Source organism: Physeter macrocephalus, chromosome 6, assembly GCF_002837175.3.
Source record: "Physeter macrocephalus isolate SW-GA chromosome 6, ASM283717v5, whole genome shotgun sequence".
Taxonomy (NCBI): Eukaryota; Metazoa; Chordata; class Mammalia; order Artiodactyla; family Physeteridae; genus Physeter; species Physeter macrocephalus.
Genome location: NC_041219.1, coordinates 86,995,575 through 87,015,006, shown reverse-complemented (window position 1 = coordinate 87,015,006; position 19,432 = coordinate 86,995,575). Strand labels below are relative to the sequence as shown.

The 19,432-nt window shown below is 46.5% G+C and overlaps 2 protein-coding genes across 3 annotated transcripts in view; one reads left to right on the top strand and one right to left on the bottom strand.

Moving 5' to 3' along the window:
- SP7 (Sp7 transcription factor) overlaps positions 1-13,784 on the bottom strand; it is a 32,061-nt gene extending 18,277 nt beyond the window's left edge. Inside the window, exon 1 of the mRNA XM_055085620.1 lies at positions 13,449-13,784. Within this exon, the coding sequence (XP_054941595.1) occupies positions 13,449-13,535 (87 nt within the window). The 5' untranslated portion in view covers positions 13,536-13,784. The remainder of the gene's footprint in view (positions 1-13,448) is intronic.
- Positions 13,785-19,014: 5,230 nt separating this feature from the next.
- SP1 (Sp1 transcription factor) overlaps positions 19,015-19,432 on the top strand; it is a 55,422-nt gene continuing 55,004 nt past the window's right edge. For both annotated transcript variants that reach the window (XM_028491315.2, XM_007125762.4), the window contains exon 1: positions 19,015-19,118. In XM_028491315.2, the coding sequence (XP_028347116.1) occupies positions 19,112-19,118 (7 nt within the window). In that variant the 5' untranslated portion in view covers positions 19,015-19,111. The remainder of the gene's footprint in view (positions 19,119-19,432) is intronic.

Sequence of the window (19,432 nt, the reverse complement as noted above, 5' to 3'; positions counted from 1 at the left end):
ATGGCCGCTGAGCCTGCGCGTCCGGAGCCTGTGCTCCGCAACGGGAGAGGCCACAACAGTGAGAGGCCCGCGTACCGCAAAAAAAAAAAAAAATAGTGTTCAGCAAATGGTGGGGATTATTAGTATCTTGGTTCCTTCTAGCTCTAAAGTTCTAGGGTTTTGAGATCCTTTCCTGGAACTGAAATCAGATTTCTTGGAGTGGGGAGGGAGGGTTCTGACTTGCAAAGAGAAAAACTAAAGATGCAGAGAGATAGGCAGGTAGGTATTAGGCACCCAGCAAGGCTGTGACAGGGACTTCCCTGGCAGTCCAGTGGTTAAGACTCCATTCTTCCACTGCAGGGGGCACGGGTTTGATCCCTGGTCGGGGAATTAAGATCCTGCATGCTGAGCATCAAGGCACACACACACACACACACAAAAGGCTGTGACAAAGTAGAGATGGTCTCCCAAGGGTCCTGACAACAGGCCAGTCAGGGATGCATTTCAGGTAAAGACAACAAGCCAATCATTGATTGTTATCTCTTATTATCTCCCAGGTTCCACAGGGTCCCAGTGAAGACAAACATGTATAAAATACAATAACCCTGGCCCTCAAGTAGTTCATAGGCTTAAATTAGGAAGATTCTCTTTTCCAAAGGGGAGTCCACGGTGTGCTACCTTGGTACCCAGCAGTACCCAGTAGTGCTTAGTACACAGGGCAGCAAAGCAGGGACACTAAAATAAACAGAAAATTTGATATAATTTGTTATTTCATATTAAAAAATAAAAGCATTAAAGTAGTAATCGTAAGAGAAGTCAGTTTTGTGTCACATCGTTACTTGTACTTATCACTTTCAGTATTGTTTCTATCTTGAAGCCCTTATGCTAGAGATGAGCACCAAAGTCTTTTCAGAGCTTAGGATCTTTAAGGGTCTTAACTCCATCCAGCTCAGTTCAGTGTGTTCTGCAAATGGAAAGGGATTCTAGAGAAAGAAAAACCCTTGGAGGGAAGGGCAGTGTGCAAACAACTTCTAGACTTTTTTCAGACAAGACCTTCCCTAGATCCTCAGCTCTGAAAGAGGGGTGAGCAAGGCTGCTCAGTACCACCAGGTGGCAGGAGTGAGCTACCCAACGACTCCACCTATCACCCACTCTCCAGGGCTTGTTCCCGGGCCAGAGTGCTGGCACCTTTTGCAGGCGACAATGCAATGGCAGACCTGCCAGTACTGAGGTAAGGGCTGGGGTGGGAAGAATCCTCAGAGGGTTATGGTACTGATTCTGTGCCTTCCCCCAGCCTTGACTCAGAGAAGGCATGACCCCTGTCAGAGGTATAAAAGTGTCCAGACTCGTAGGCCAGAATTCAACAAGCAAGGGTCTATTTTCTGTCCCACCCACCAGCCTACCAGCCTTTTACGGACATTTCTTGAGCATCTACTGTGTGCCAGGTATGTGTTAGAAGTGTCCATAATAGCATTTAACATGAAGTGTGCAATCTAGTGGAAGAAACCTGGTAAACAGCCATGCTCTTATGACATGGAGGCAGTTTGGAGTAGTAAAGTGCACTGTCTTGGAAGTCAGACAGACTAAGGTGTGAACTCAAGCTCCACCACTTGCTAGTTGTGCAAACTCTGTGAGCCTCAGTCTCCTTGTCTGTAAAATGGGGGTAAATCACTCTCATAGAAGACCAAAAAGATGTAAAAATTCACTCCCAGGTGACTTCCCTGGTGACGCAGTGGTTAAGAATCCGCCTACCAATGCAGCAGACATGGGTTTGATCCCTGGTCCAGGAAGATCCCACGTGACGCAGAGCAACTAAGCCCATGCGCTGCAACTACTGAGCCCACATGCTGCAACTACTGAAGCCCATGCGCCTAGAACCTGTGCTCCACAACAAGAGAAGTCCCCACTCGTAGCAACTAGAGAAAGCCCGCGCACAGCAACAAAGACCCAACACAGCCAAAAATAAAATAAATAAATAAATTTTTTAAAAAAGAAGTGGATTTATTTAGAGAGATACACATTCCATAGACGGAATGTGGTCTGTCTCAAAAGGCGAGAATGGTCTTGGGAGGAACATACTCCACAGAGAGAGTGTGGGCCATCTCAGTAGGTGAGAAGCCTGGAAATCTGGCGTGGTTAGTTTTTATGGACTGGGTAATTTCATAGGCTAATGAGTGGGAGGATTATTCCAACTATTTGGGGGAAGGGGTGTAGATTTCCAGGAACTGGGCCATGGCCCACTTTTGGCCTTTTATGGTTGGCCTCAGAACTGTCATGGCGTTGGTGGGTGTGTCATTTAGCATGCTAATGCATTACAATGAGCATATAATGAGGCTCGAGGTCTACTAGAAGTTGAATCTTCCGCCATCCTGGACCCAGTTTTTTGTCATGTCCTATGGCTATGTCACTCTTTTAAAGGTTGTGCCCTGCCCCCTTCCCTCCTGTTTCACTTTGAACCAAAGACTCTAACTTATTAACTCTTTGTACCTAGACTGAAAAAAAAAATTCTATGTTCCAGACTCTCATTTCCCCATTCAAAATCCTTCAAAAGTTCTCCATAATCTAGAAGATAAAGTCCAAGGCTCTCTGTGTCTAGAACTTATGTCCAGCAATACTTAGCTGTTTTGCCTTTACTCCCTCTCTGGAATATCCTTATAAATCTGTGGTTTTCAACTCTAGCTTCATATTGGAATGACTTTATGAGCTTTAAAAATGTATAGATGCAGGGCTTCCCTGGTGGCGCAGTGGTTGAGAGTCCACCTGCCAATGCAGGGGACACGGGTTCGTGCCCCGGTCCGGGAAGATCCCACATGCCGCGGAGCAGCTGGGCCTGTAAGCCATGGCCGCTGAACCTGCACGTCCGGAGCCTGTGCTCCGCAACAGGAGAGGCCACAACAGTGAGAGGCCCACGTACTGCAAAAAAAAAAAAAAAAAGTATAGATGCAGAGAAAGACAAATACTGTATGTTTTCACTTATACATGGAATCTAAAAAACAAAACAAGCAAATATAACACAACAGAAACAGACTCACAGATACAGAGAACAAACTAGTGGTTACCAGAGGTGAAGGAGACTAAGAGGTACAAACTCTCAGTTATGAAATAAATGAGTCATAGGATTTTAACGCACAGCCCAGAGAATATAGTATGTATAGATGTCTGAGCCTCAATCAACCCCAGAAGTACTTGATTTAATTGGACTGGAGTGGGGCCATGTATGAGTGTTTTTTAAAAGATCTGCAGGTAAGGACTTCCCTGGTGGCACAGTGGTTAAGAATCCGGCTGCCAATGTAGGGGACACGGGTTTGAGCCCTGGTCCGGGAAGATCCCACTTGCCGCAGAGCAACTAAGCCCGTACACCACAACTACTGAGCCTGCACTCTAGAGCCCGCGAGCTACAACTACTGAGCCTGCGTGCCACAACTACTGAAGTCTGCGTGCCTAGAGCTCTGCAACAAATGAAGCCACTGCAATGAGAAGCCCGCGCACAGCAAGGGGGAGTAGCCCCCGCTCGCCGCAACTAGACAAAGCCCACACTCAGCAATGAAGACCCAACGCAGCCAAAAATAAATTAAATAAATCTATAAATAAAAATGTAAAATAGTACAGCAATTTTAGAAAACATTTTGGCAGTTTCTTATAAAGTTAAACATATATTTGCCATAATACTATGAAGTAATAATAGGGAATAAGCTACTGATATACCCAGCAGCGTGGAAGAATCTCAAAACCATTATGTTGAGGGAAAAAAGCTAGAGCAAAACAAAAAGTACATAACAAATACTGTATGATTATATTTCTGAAAACACAAACCTAATCCTTTTCCAGAATCAAATCTAGAATTCAGAAAATAGGTCAGGGACTTCCCTGGTGGCACAGTGGTGAAGAATCCACCTGCCTACTGAAGAACCTAGTGACAGGGCAGGAATAAAGACGTAGACATAGAGAATGGACTTGAGGACACAGCATGGGGGGGGAGGGGGAAGCTGGGGCAAAGTGAGAGTAGCATCGACATATATACACTGTTCGATCCCTGGTCCGGGAAGATCCCACATGCCGCAGAGCAACTAAGCTCACGAGCCACAACTAATGAGCCTGCACACCACAACTACTGAAGCCTGCACGCCTAGAGCCTGTGCTCGACATATATACACTACCAAATGTAAAATAGTCAGCTAGTGGGAAGCAGCAGCGTAGCACAGGGAGATCAGCTCTGTGCTTTGTGATGACCTAGAGGGGTGGGGGGTAGGGAGGGTGGGGGGGAGGCTCAAGAGGGAGGGGATATGGGGATATATGTATTCATATGGCTGATTCACTTTGTTGTACAACAGAAACTAATACAGTATTGTGAAGCAATTATAATCCAATAAAGAGGTATTAAAAAAAAAGAATCCACCTGCCAATGCAGGGGACACGGGTTCGATCCCTGGTCCGGGAAGATCCCACATGCCGCAGAGCAACTAAGCTCACGAGCCACAACTAATGAGCCTGCATGCCACAACTACTGAAGCCCGGGCGCCTAGAGCCCGTGCTCCACAACAAGAGAAGCCACCGCAATGAGAAGCACACGCACCACAGCGAAAAGTAGCCCCCACTTGCCGCAAGCAGAGAAAGCCTGGGCGCAGCAACGAAGATCCAAGGCAGACAAAAAAAAAAAAAAAAAAAAAAAACACCACAAAAAACCAGGGGCTGAGGTGGTGGAGGGGTTGGCATGGATTGTTTGAGGGGATGGGGCACAGGGAACTTTTTTTTTTTTTTGCGGTATGTGGGCCTCTCACTGTCGTGGCCTCTCCCGTTGCGGAGCACAGGCTCTGGACGCGCAGGCTCAGCGGCCATGGCTCACGGGCCTAGCAGCTCCGCGGCATGTGGGATCTTCCCGGACCGGGGCACGAACCCATGTCCCCTGCATGGGCAGGCAGACTCTCAAGCACTGTGCCACCAGGGATGCCCCCAGGGAACTTTTTAGGGTAATGTTTTATATCTTTTTTAAAAAATTTATTTATTTTATTTATTTATTTTTGTCTGTGTTTGGTCTTCGTTGCTGCGTGCAGGTTTTCCCTAGTTGTGGCGAGCGGGGGCTACTTGTCCTTGCGGTGCGTTGGCTTCTCATTGTGGTGGCTTCTCTCGTTGTGGAGCACAGGATCTAGGTGCGCGGGCTTCAGTAGTTGTGGCACGCGGGCTCTAGAGCACAGGCTCAGTAGTTGTGGCGCACGGGGTTATTTGCTCCGCGGCAAGTGGGATCTTCCCGGACCAGGGCTCGAATCCGTGTCCCCTGCATTGGCAGGCGGGTTCTTAACCACTGTGCCACCAAGGAAGTCCGTAATGTTTTATATATTGATTGTTGTGATAGTTACACGTGTATATATATATTTTCTAAACTCATCAAAATGTACATTTTAAATGGGTACATTTTATTGTGTAAAAATTATACCTCACTAAAGTTGACTGCCTTTGATCTCAAAAACAAACAAAAAGACAATGGACAGGGAGAAAATATTTGACATATTTTTAACAAAGAATTAATATCTAGTACACATAAAGAGCTTAAGTCAGGCTTCCCTGGTGGCGCAGTGGTTCCCTGGTCCGCCTGCCGATGCAGGGGACACGGGTTCATGCCCCGGTCCGGGAAGATCCCACATGCCGCGGAGCAGGTGGGCCCGTGAGCCATGGCCGCTGAGCCTGCGCGTCCGGAGCCTGTGCCCCGCAACCGGAGAGACCACAACAGTGAGAGGCCCGCGTACCGCAAAAAAAAAAAAAAAAAAAAAAAAAAAAAAAAGAGCTTAAGTCAAACGATTCAATAGAAAAATGGACAAAGGACATAAAAGGACAATTCATAGAGGACAAAATACAAATGGACACACTTGTCCTTGTAAATCTCAATTAATCAGAAAACAACAAGTTTCAATAATGGAATTGTTAGATTGACAACAATTTTTTTTTTTTTAATTTTTTTGGCCTCACCGTATTCGGGATCTTAGTTACCCGACCAGGGATCAAACCCGTGCCCCCTGCATTGGAAGCGGGGAGTGTCAACCACTGGACCACCAGGGAAGTCCCAAAAACAATTTTAAAAATCGGAGGGACTTCCCTGGTGGCGCAGTCGTTAAGAATCCACCTGCCGATGCAGGGGACATGGGTTCGAGCCCTGGTCAGGAAAGATCCCACATGCCGCGGAGCAGCTGAGCCCGTGAGCCACAACTACTGAAGCCCGTGTACCCTAGAGCTGGTGCTCCTCAGAGCCGGTGCTCCTCAAAAGGAGAGGCCACCGCGAAGCCCGCGCACGGCAAGGAAGAGTGGCCTCCGCTCGCCGCAACTGGAGAAAGCCCGTGCGCAGCAATGAAGACTCAATACAGCCAAAAATAAATAAATAAATTAAAAAAAAAAAATTGGAGAGAATTCAGGGAAACTATCACTTTCACAGTGTTGGTATTAGTGTAACTGGAAATATTTTTGGAAGATAATTTGGCAGTGTATCAAAATTTTAAATATGTATAATCTTGATTCTGCAATTCCACCTAAAAATCTATACAGATAATACTGATATGTACTTAACCGTGTATTGGGATTCCTACCATACTTCAACCATTCCACCCAGTAAATACTCTTATTTCCTCATTTTATAGATAAGGTAAGTAAGGAAAGGAGGTTAAGTGACTTGCCCAAGGTCATATAGCTAGTAGGTGACAGAGTCAGGATTTGCACCTGTCTCCAGAATCTGTGCTCTTAACCACTATGGTATACAGCTCTCCACTGTCTCTTAAATGCCATACATGGGCATAAATATATAAATACAAAGATGTTTGCTCCAGAAGAGTTTGAAAAATTAAGAAAGAATGAAATTAATGAAATATCTTCAGCATATTTTGTTAAGTAAAAAAAGTAGCAAGTTACAGAATAATACTTACAATACTAAGTTACATAAAAAATACCACCAACAAAGAATATATGTGAACATAGCAAGTAAGCTTAAAAGAGTAAACGTTTTTTTCTATTTTGTTCAATGTTGTGTCTTTATTGTCACACCAGAACAGTCAGTGCCTTCCATACTCCAATATAAAATAAAAAGTTTTTTTAAAAAAGAAAGACCTCTTGCCTAAACCAACAACAACGACAACAACAAAAGCAGAACAGTCAGTGCCTGGCACATAACAGACGTTGAGTAAATATCTGTTGGATGTATATAAATATACGTAAATGCATAGAAAAGGGATTGAAAAACTGCAGACCAAACTATGAACTCGTGAAGGTGGTTCCCTACCTTGGAAGAAGAGAGAATGGTGTGTGGGGGGTAGGTTAATGATGGGAGATGTGCACATACTCACTAAACTTCTGACTGTTTCAAATCTTATACAAACACAGGATGTTCATGTGTTACTTGGGTAATAAAAACAAAAACCAAGCAGATTAAAAAAAAAATCCCACAACAAAAGTAAAAAAGACTGACCACATTTCCATTTAATTTCTCTACAACTCTTCCAGGTGGGTAATAATAGTTTCATTTTATAGATGAGGCAATTAAGGCTCAGAGAGATTAAGTAACTGGCTTCAAGTTGCACAGTGTCTAAGCCTGGATGTGAACTTTGACCTGTGGCTCCATGACCCAGGTTTACTTCTCTCCACTGTATTTATAAATGTGCAGACAAGTAAGTGCAACAGTGTTGAAGGCTGCGAGATGGAAAACAGCAGAGGCTGTATCAGATTGCAACTGGGGGCACCACATGGAGAAGTGTGGCCAATTCTACAGAGAAGGGAATATTTTTTTTTTTTTTTTTTTTTGGCTGCACCATGTGGCTTGTGGGATCTTAGTTCCCCAACCAGGGATTGAACCCAGGCCCTGGGCAATGAGAGCACAGAGTCCTAACCACTGGACCACCAGGGAATTCCTGAAAAGTGAGTTCTTGAACTACTACGGGGAAGGGCACCCCAGGTATTCACCTGTATGTGTAACAGTAGGATGTCATGGAGAAAACCATCTGGTCTATTTTATGAGTGATAAGTAGTTGAGTGGGCATGGCTGGAGCTTTGCTCTCTAGGTGAAAGGTAAGTCCTGGAAAGATTCGATCTGATTTGTACCAGATGATAAACTATGTCTTATCAGACTCCCTGGGGCCTATTTTGAAGAGGGTCAACCTAGAGACAAGGAATGCATTGTTTACAGTAACAAGTAAAAAATGTTGGGTTCACCTGCCTAAGGGATAAATCTGAAAGATGTTTGCGGAATAAGACTGTTGGGACTCAATGACAGATTACTGCTATGAGTGGGGAGGATAGGCGTCTAAGAGAGAGAGTAAAAGTTTGTTGGGGAGAAAACTGGTCACAAGGTCCCTTAAAAAGGGATCCCTTTGGGAATTCCCTGGCAGTCCAGTGGTTAGGACTCTGTGCTCCCACTGCCGAGGGCCCAGGTTCAATCCCTGGTAGGGGAAATAAGATCTCACAAGCTGTACAGCGAGGCCAAAAAAAAAGGGGGGAGGATCCCTTGTGTATGTATCTCCTTCACTGCATGTAAGACAGGATATTATAATTAGCTGAGTATGAGTCAGCCTCCTCTACTAAGCCATGAGTTCTTTGAGGCAGGAGCGTGTCTCCTTCGTCTCATCTTCCCCAGTGCCTAGAGCCCTATCTTGCACAGAACATGTTCAACAACGAATAAAAGTGCATAGCAGAGAGATTGGCTTTGGTCTGGGGTGGGAGATAAAAGTATTTTTTATTTTTTAATTTTTAGCCTTGTGGCTTACAGGATCCCCAACCAGGGATCAAACGTGGGCCCCCCGGCAGTGAAAGTGGGGAGTCTTAACCAGTGAACATACCAGGAATTCCCTGGGAGGGGATAAATAATCACACAAGTTGGGAGGAAGGAAGTTCTCCAGCTTACTGCCTCCCTCCTCAGCCTTGGTCAGAAGCCTGCCCCAGGGGAGATTGCTCGCATTTCCCATAAATCCTTTACTTTTCTGAGTTAGCCACATGGTGTGATAGATGCTGACTAGCTCAGACGTGGGTGGCTGCAGTGTGGGGAAGAGTGTCTCCCCCAAATTCTACTACCACCACGCAGAAACGGATTCTAAAATGGTGCCATAGGAGAAGCCTCGTACTTCTACTCCCCTCCTCTAAATCACTAAACCTTGAGATGTATGGCAAGTGGTGGCATGTCTTTGGCACTATGCCATAGGCTGATGTGGCAAGGGGAGAAGAGGAGAGAACAGCCAAGAAGGTATGAACTCCAGCAGAAAGGAAAGGAGGCCATGGGCCTGAGACATGAGATGTAAAAGGAGAAATGAGCCAGTGGGAATTTTAATTATTACTATTTAATTTTTAAACTGTATTATTAAAAAATCATTTCAATCAGAATGGAGGACCTCCCTGGTGGTGCAGTGGTTAAGAATCCGCCTGCCAATGCAGTGGACACGGGTTCGAGCCCTGATCCCAGAAGATCCCACATGCCGTGGAGCAACTAAGCCCGTGCGCCACAACTACTGAGCCTGTGCGCTAGAGCCTGTGAGCCACAACTACTGAACCTGCGTGCCACAACTAGTGAAGCCCACGCACCTAGAGCCCGTGCTCCACAACAAGAGAGGCCACCACAATGAGAAGCCCGTGCACCGCAGCGAAGAGTAGCCCCTACTCACCACAGCTAGAGAAACCCCATGCGCAGCAACAAAGACCCAACGCAGCCGAAGATAATAAATAAATAAATAAATAAAATTAAAACAAACAAACAAAAAAAAGTAGCCCTTGTTAACCGCAACTAGAGAAAGCCCGCGCACAGCAACAAAGACCCCAAACAGCCAAAAATAAAAATGAATGAATTAATTAAAAAAAAATCAGAGTGGAGAGGAAAATGAATCTGATATAACTGTCATCTTGACTTCACAATTATTAATATTTGGAGGGTGGGGCCAAAAAACGGCTATTGATATTTGTCACATTTAGGTCAGTTATTCATTCATTTATCTACTTATTTATTTATTTTTTGGCTGCACCATGCAGCTTGTGGGATCCTAGTTCCCCAACCAGGGATCAAACCCAGGCCCCCAGCAGTGGAGGCACACAGTCCTAAGCACTGGACAGCCAGGGCATTCCCCCAGTTATTCTTTTTTTAAGCATTTTAATATAATTTACAGACATTTTGAGTTAAACCCTTACGTATTTTAATATGCATTGCTAATAAAAACATATTCTAATATAATCCCAATGCTATTATCATGCCTCCCAAATTAACAATCATTCCTTAATATCATCTAATACCCAGTCCATATTCAAATTTTCCCAGCTGTCCCCAAAAGGTCTTTTTACTGTTGTTGTTTTGTTCAAAATAGGATATTGTTGCATGTGACCGTTTTGCCTCTTAAGTCTCCTTTAAGCAAGAGCAGCTCTTCCTCCTTCTTTTCCACGTCATTGACCTGTTATTTTCTTTTATTTATTTTTGGCTGCATTGGGTCTTCGTTGCTGTGCGCGGGCTTTCTCTAGTTGCAGCAAGTGGGGGCTACTCTTCGTTGTGGTGTGCAGGCTTCTTATTGCAGTGGCTTCTCTTGTTGCAGGGCATGGGCTCTAGGCGCACGGGCTTCAGTAGTTGTGGCTCATGGCTCTAGAGCGCAGGCTCAGTAGCTGTGGCACACAGGCTTAGTTGCTCCGCAGCATGTGGGATCTTCCCAGACCAGGGTTTGAACCTGTGTCCCCTGCATTGGCAGGCAGATTATTTTTTATTTTTTTTAAATTTATTTTTTTTTATACAGCAGGTTTTTATTAGTTATCCATTTTATACATATTAGTATATACATGTCAATCCCAATCTTGCAATTCATCCCACCACCATCTCCCAACCCCCCCACCGCCACTTCCCCCCCATGGTGTCCATATGTTTGTTCTCTACATCTGTGTCCCTATTTCTGGCAAGGAGATTCTTAACCACTGCACCACCAGGGAAGCCCTGACCTGTTCTTTTTTTTGGCCGTGCCTAGCACATGGGATCTTAGTTCCCCGACCAGGGATCAAACCCTCGCCCCCTGCATTGCAAATGTAGAGTCTTAACCACTGGACTGCCAGGAAAGTCCCCCATTGACTTGTTGAAGAAATAGTCAGTTACCCTGTAGAATGACCTACCTTTTGGATTTTTCTGATTAGTTTCTTTGTGTTTTGACTTACCTTGTTCCTCCAGTCCCCATATTTTCTGGAAACTGGAGATTAGATCTACAGACTTCCTTAGATTCAGGTTCAATATTCTCGGAAAGATATTTGTTAGGTGATGCAGTGTTCTTCATATTGCCTTACATCAGGGCCACATAATGCACATATGTGCATATGTGCACATGGCTGGTGGTCTGGGGTCCTGTGTTTTTGAAGCTGCTGGAGGAAGTTAAGCCTGAGGGGATCTAGGCAGTTAACCACCTCTGGACCTGGAGACTGAGCTCCGACTGCGCCCCAGCCTCCGTGGCTGCTAGCCTTAGCAACACGGTGTGGGTTGAGGTCAGGGAGGAGGCACTCAGAGAAGCATCAGCTTGATGTTGGAAGCTTGGACTGGCTCAGTCCTTTGGCAGGATTGAGCACAGGGTCCTGGGACAGAGATACCACACCAGCAGCAGTGCCTCCTTTCAGCCCTGCTGTGTGCACCTTGTAGGAATGAGGAGGCTAACCAGGCAAAATTCCCCAAGACTGGGGGGAGACAAACCATTTCAAGACCTGTTCACCATGTCCTGCACTCTCCACCGTGGAGACCAGGAAGGCTTCCTCTTCCAATCTGGGACCTTCGGCGGGTGGCCTGATGGTGGTGAGGCTCAGAGAAAATTCCTGACGCTGCTGGCTCAATTTTTCTTGTCCTCTGGCTTCCAGTTTCTGCCTTAAATACTCTTTGATTGATCTTAAACTTTAGAATGTCAGTGCTAGAAGAAGCCTTGTGGGTCATCTGGACTAGCCCCTCACTGAAGAATCCTCATTCTCCCTTATCTTTCTTAGAAATGGCTGCATGTAAGATGGTGAGATCAGGATGTTACCATGTATTTCCCCAGCTTCAGTCATTCACACTCCACCTTCTCTTTCTTTTTTAAAAATTTTTATTGAAGTCTAGTTAATTTACAATGTTGTGTTAGTTTCAAGTGTACAGCAAAGTGATTCTGTTATATATATATTCTTTTTCAGATTCTTTTCCATTATAGGTTATTAAAAGATACTGAGTATAGTTCCCTGTGCTATACAGTAGGTCCTTGTTATTTACCTATTTTATATATAGCAGTGTATATATGTTAATCCCAAACTCCTAATTTATCCTCACCACCTCCACTCACCCACTATCCCCTTTGGTAACTGTAAGTTTGTTTTCTATGTCTGTGAGTCTATTTCTGTTTTGTAAATAAGTTCATTTGTATCATTTTTTTAGATTCCACAAACAAGTGATATCATATGATATTTGTCTTTCTCTGTTTGACTTATTTCACTTAGTATGATAATTTCTAGGTCCATCCATCACACTCCACCTTCCTATTTTTACCACAATCAGCCTCCCCTTGTTCCATAATATACCATTACTTTTTTTTTTTAATTTAATATTTATTTATTTGGCTGTGCCGGGTCTTAGTTGTGGCATGCGGGATCTTTGTTGCCAAGTGCGGGATCTTCCTTGGGCATGCGGGATCTAGTTCCCTGACCAGGGATCATACCCGGGCCCCCTGCATTGGGAATGCGGAGTCTTAACCACTGGACCACCAGGGAAGTCCCTATACCATTACTTTTTTCTTCACCCTAACAATAACACCTGTGAAATGATAGGTTTGGTATGTAGTTCAATTTCTTCCTAAAAATTTATTAGGGACTTCCCTGGTGGCGCAATGGTTAAGAATCCACCTGCCAGTGCAGGGGACATGGGTTCAATCCCTGGTCTGGGAAGATCCCACATGCCGCAGAGCAACTAAGCCTGTGCGCCACAACTACTGAGCCTGCACGCCACAACTACTGAGCCTGCATGCCACAACTACTGAAGCCTGGTGCCTGGAGCCCGTGCTCCGCGACAAGAGAAGCCACTGCAATGAGAAGCCCACGCACCACAACGAAGAGTAGCCCCCGCTCACTGCAACTAGAGAAAGCCCGCACGTAGCAATGAAGACCTGCAGCCAAAAATAAATAAATAAATAAAATAAATGTATTAAAAAATAATAAAATAAAAATTTATTAAAAGAACACATACAGAAATGTTCAATGCCACCACGCTTTCGGAAATGCTGGAGTAGAATTGGCATCAGGGAGTCCCACCTACCTCTGCCTTGAGACCTTGGCTGGACACACTTCTCAAGTTCTAAATTTATTTCCCAATCAGTAAGAAAGAGACACTATACTATCTACAAGTATTAGTTACTAGTCTTGTGAGTGGCTGAAGGTAAGTTCTTCCTGGAAGACGCCCAGGGACTTTTGTCCAGGCACCTCTGATCACCTACAGTGGTGGGGGAGGGGAGAGCAGAGAGAAGGCAGGCCGCGGTAAGGGTTACCTCTAGGCTGGGCATCAGCCTCAGTGCAGCGGTGGGAAAACCTCTCTTGGAGGCAAAAGCCTGTGAAGCGCCTGCCCTCTCCACCATCTCCCTGGGCACCTCAAGAAGGTATGAACATGGTGTTCCAGGGCCTTTCCCCCGCAGGAACCACCCACTCTCCGGAACAGTGAAAACTTCTGGGAGAAGAGAGAAGTCAGGTGTCAGGCCTCTACGAACTTCAGCTGGCTTTTCGGGCTCAAGGGAGGGAGGGCAAAGCAGGAAGGAGGGGTATGCGCTTGGGGAGAGCCAGCTGGTCCACCACTAGCCGGAAACTGGGGGTGGAGAGGCCCCGGCCCGGCCCACACCAGTGTCCCAGCTCCAGGCTGGGCCTGAGAGGCCGCAAACCCCACCCCACTCCTCTGGGCACCTCGTGGCCCAGGCGGGTTTGTTTATGAATCCAGCTCCCTCCACCCCCAGCCCGGCCCTCTGCCCGCCCTCAGGGTGGCCCCAGTACCGTGGGAGGGGGAAACCGGGCCAGCCCCTGCCGGCGCGCCCCTCCGGTCCCCTCCCCTTTGCTCCTCCAGCGTCTGCTGTGGGTGCCTGGGCAGGGCAGGTCCTTTTTATAGACCTGTTGAACCAGTCGGAGCCATTCTCCTTTCTGGGAGTGGGAAGCTGGGGGTGGTGCAGCTCTCTTCTCAGCTCTGGACTCTGGAGGGGTCTCAGGGCTTCTTCCCCAGGAGCGGAAGGAGAAAAGGAAACTGCTTCATTTTTGGTTAAAAGAGGAACTTTCGTTTTGTTTTGTTTTTAATGCTGAACTGCCAGGCAGTACCCCAGTCACCCTGGGGGTGCAGAGGTCCGGGTGGCGGTGGCGATGGGGGTGACTGGTGAGGGTAACTTGGCAGTAAGCACAGGCTTCCTTCCAGGTCTGGTGAGCTGAGGAGCCTGAGGGGGTTGGGTATTTGAGGGAGGGAAATGTTTTGATTATGTGTTTGTTTTAAGCTGGAGTCCCTAGGGGTCAGATTTAAATGTTAAGTGAAGCTCTCAGCTTGTTCACTGTGGGGTCCAGGCTCCTCTCTGAGCCTCCCTGGTGACTCCAGCTTGCCTCCTCTAGCTGTCAAGAATGCAGATGGATCGTGTCTCTCAGCAGTTTCTATTCCTCTTTCCCACCTCTGCTTTTATTTGCCAAAGGGTCTTCAAGCTGCAGGGACCATCAGCTGGGTTTACAGTCAGGCCTGTCTTCTTGCAGTCTTCTTCAGAAAAGACTATTCCAGAAGTTTGGGCCAGAGTTCAGCTTCAACAATAACTAAATTGTGTTCTTGACTATGCCTCCCAACTCTCAGACAAAAAACCCCTCCCCCGTTCCCCCAGCCTTTCTTCCTCGTCCAGGGCCATCAAGACCACCAGAGCCACCGACTAGTTGCCGGACTGGACGAAGGACTTCCTAGTACCAGGAAGAGTCTAGGCAGGGATGAACCGTGATGCATCTCAGATAAGGAAACAAAGCCGGCAAGGATGCAGAATGAGTCATTTTATAATAATAGTAAAGAATATCTGTAGTCTGTCCCGGATTTTTCATCAACAGATTCTGGGCTTCTCAAACAGAAAGAAACCCTGTCTTGTTAGAGTTCTTTTCTTAGTTACTTGCCTTTGCAGGGTCCTGAAAAGACTGAAGTGCGTGTTGTGATGATCCATTTAGCTTGTCCAAGTCACCATTGCCTTGCAAATGACCTGAGCGTGCATGATGTGGAATATCTAGGCTTGTTTTCCTGTTCAGAGAGCTAGAACATAAAGGTTTATAAGACCGTTGAGACTTTATTTTCTTGTCAGGGACTATTTTTCTTTCCTACACTCCTTTATCCTAGAGAAGGTAAGACAGGTAAATGAAATTTTAGTCAGTGTGTTTTGTTCTTAACAGCTGTAGTTGAAAGCTTACCGAGAGGGAGGTTACAATGATGGTATAAAAGGGGAATTTTGAATCATTTGTGTATTTTAATTTGTAAAATGTTCCTGTTACCAGATTGCTAAGTGGGAAATTGCTAGAATCAAAGAGCAGCTTCAAAATCAGTTTTAACTTGTAAAAGGCAACCAACTGAAGGCTGAGAATCAATCCATGGCATTGTAATATCTGGAGACCTATTCAGGATTTTGGGGACTAGGCTTCCCCTTCCATTTATCAAGTATTTACTGGGTGTCAACTGTATCCCAGGCCTTGAGGATACAAAGTGAAAAGGCATCATCCCCGCCCTCAGACTGCTTTGTCTGATTGGAGGAGATGTGATATTTAGCTACCTCTAATGGATGTATGTAAAAAGAGCATGGTGGACAGGGTGAGTTCAATAGCTGGGGGAAGTAGGACAGACTTCATTAGAATTCGTTCTTATCAAAGATAAGAGTTATGGGGACTTCCCTGGTGGTGCAGTGGTTAAGAATCCGCCTGCCAATGCAGGGGACACGGTTCAAGCCCTGGTCCGGGAAGATCCCACATGCCGCGGAGCAACTAAGCCCGCGTGCCACAGCTACTGAGCCTGCACTCTAGAGCCTTCGAGCCACACTACTGAAGCTCGCGCGCCTAGACCACAAGAGAAGCCACCACAATGAGAAGCCCATGCACCGCAACAAAGAGTAACCCCCGCTTGCCGCAACTAGAGAAAGCCTGCGCACAGCAACGAAGACCCAACGTAGCCAAAAATAAATAAATTAATAAATTAATTAAAAAGAAAAAAGAAAATTTGTTCAAGTTTTCACAGATGAATTGGACAAGATGGATCATGTCCATATGCTCTCAGGAACTATCAATAAACAAGCTTATGCTGAGGACATCCCTCACTAGCCAGGATCTGAATTCTGTCTTGTCCTGGAGAAGCAAGGAGAGAGTATTGTGAAAAGGATGGTGGCTCTTGAATTTCTGAGTCTAAATCTAGGCCTTTTTTCTCACTATGTGGAATAAAATCAAACCCTAGTCCCCATTTCAGGCTTAGACTAGCTTAGAATTGTTGGAAAAAACACAAGCATTGGAACTAAACAAAACAGTCAAAATTTAACCGAAGTTATCTGAGCCTCAGGTTTCTCATCTGTAGATGAGGATGACAATTTCTTAAATTGGTTGAAAGGATTAGACAACGCACGTGAAACGTTCAGAGGGCTGCTCCACGGTGTTAGTTCCTCCTCCCTCCCCTCCAGCAAGTTTGGGTGTGGTCCTTTGCTAAATACACTAAACAGCTGTTGGAATCTCCAGAGCTTGGTTTACAAAGATGAGTAATACAGCTTCTTCCCTCCAGGAAGTTTCTTTCCTTCTGGAAGTTTCTTCTCTCCAATTTCTTCCCTTAGTGTTTCTTAAACTCTGATTTAGGGACTAATCACCTGAAAGAGCTATTTAAGAATGCATATTCTCATGACCCACCCCAGAGAATCTCATTTATTAGGTCTGAGATGGGGTCTAGGAATCCACCTTTTTAAAAAAGCAGTCCAGAGGATACGGATAAAGACACTGATATTATATTTTGAGAAACTCTGACCTACGGAGAGATGCTATTAATGGAAATGTGACGTTTTATAAAAGTACGATACCATTTGAGCTGTCCTGGAAGTATGGGCAGGATTTTTTTCAGGAGTTAGAAGGTAACAATAAAAGCTTTTTTAAAACTAAATAAATTTGGGACTTCCCTGTCCATCCATTGGTTAAGACTCCGCCTTCCAATGCAGGGTGTGCATGTTCAATCTCTGGTCAGGGAACTAAGATCTCACGTGCAGTGGGGTGTGGCCAAAATTTTTTTAAAGTATTTTTTTAATAAGCCCATTTTTATAAATGGTTATACAAGGCATTGCTTTATTCACTTAAGAATTTATAGAAGACTTTTTGTGGGACTATTCTGGGTTGGAATCTGGCAGTACAACTCATTAGCTTTGTGATCTTGGGCAAGTTACTTCCCAGCCTCAATTTCTTCACTTATAAAATACATAATATCTAAAAAAAAAAAAAAATCTCTAATACTAATATCTTCCTTATGAGAATGACATAAGGAATGCAAGATGCCTAGCTGACCTAGGCACCTAACTCTATAGGCTTTCACCTTCAGGCCTTGCCCAAAGCAGCAAGAGGTCTCAGTTTTGGGGGGAATCCAGACTTCAAAATGTGACACTATCAGGTGCTGAATTGCAGATAATGAAGTGCCAACATATAACGTACAAGTGAGAAAGAGAATGACCTTGTCATGTTATTGACAAACCACCCAGGCTGCCTCCACCAAAACTAGGATACAGGAGAGGCAGAATGGGAGACCAGAAATTCAGGTGTCTCAGGAAAAATCTCCTTTAACCTTTGTAGTTGCAAAAAGCAGGAACTCTATCTTGCTAGCTTGCTTTTTGCTTAGACTGTATTTACAATTAAAGGGGGCGGGGGAGAAGTGGCTTACAGAATCTTGACCCTGGGAAGTTCTCCAACATGCTTTAGCTTTCAAAGGGAAGCTCTTGAAAAGTTAACCCGCCTTAAGTAGCTAGCATCTCTGTCTGGGGGGAATTTAATAAAATGGCGTTTGCTGCAGTCACAAAGACGGTTCAAATTGGTCAGCACATTATTAACTGAATGTGTGAACACCCTCGCCAGATCTCGTTGCGCTTGTATCTACAGGGCTTAACACCACATTCAGAGGCATCCGCTTGCCTGTCCGCCCACCCGGGGGAGAGTGGGACTTGAGAAGTACTTTTAAGAGCGGTTACATTAAGACTCAAACGAGCCCTGGTGTCAAGGCAGACCTACGTGCCGAGTAGTTCGACCCTGACACTTGTTGAGCTGCACGGTTCCGCTGAAGCGTTGCTACCTAATCACGGTCAAGACGTTCCCTGAGGAGGGCCAAAATGGCGGCGAACTCCTCCTGGCACAGCCCTGTTCCCTCCCGGCTCTAGTAACGCCCATTGGTTAAGTTGGAGGCGGTGCCAGGCTTCCCCCGCCGCCTCATTGGACTGAATGTCTGAGGGAGACGCCAATTCTCCTCTGCTCACTCCAGGTTCCTGCCCTCAGAGCTCACGCGGCGTTCAATTGGCTTTTATTCACGTCAACTTGCGTCCCATCGTGTCTCTTTTCAGTGTTAATCCAATCATAACTTTCCTGGCTGCCCGCCTGATTTCTGACTGGTTTTGATCAGTTTCATCCTATCCCATTCCTGTCTACTTCTTACCTCCTCCCACCAGGACTTTGCCCAGGCACGTCCAGGGTTCTGGTTGGTTGTTCTTCTGTCATTCCAATGAAAGCCCTTCCTATCCCTACCTCTCAGGGAGCCCGCCTGGCAGTTGACTGGCTTCTTTTTAAGCCTATCACCTCTAGTTCCCGCCCACCTTCACTTCCTGCGTCTTTCATTGGCCTTTAAAACTGAGAGGGCGCTCTTTTTGGGCGGACACCTCGCACGCAACTTTGTCTTGCACGCCTTAAGAGTGCAAGCGAGTCTTACCATTGGGCAATCTACCCGTCTTTCTTCTGCAAGTCCCTCCTTTCTCCCTCCCTCATTGGGCGGGGCAGCAGTGAAGGGGCGGGGCCTAGGCCGGGCTTGTGGCGCGCTGCTCCCTCCTCCTTACCCCCCCCCCTCCCTGTCCGGTCCGGGTTCGCTTGCCTCGTCAGCGTCCGCGTTTTTCCTGGCCCCCCCCAACCCCCCCGGACAGGACCCCCTTGAGCTCGTCCCTCGGCTGCCACCATGAGCGGTAAGGATGAGTCCACTCCAAGCTTAGGGGTGGGAGGGGAGTGAGGGGGCGCGCGCGAGGGCCGACCGGGCGGTCCCCGCCGTAGGGGGGACGGGCGGGAGGCGGCGGCGGCGGCCTTGGTCCCGCCCGGGGCGGAGGGAAGGGAGGGAGAAGGGGCAGTGGCGGGGCCTCCGCGGAGGAGGGGGATGGGCCACCCGCCCCGGGGGAGGGGGCAGCGTGGCCTCGCCCGCCCCCTGCCCGCCCCGGCCACGGGGGACGGGCCTTACCCCCCACTACTCGGCCGCCCGCCTGAGGCTCCTCCTGCCGGGGGCTGG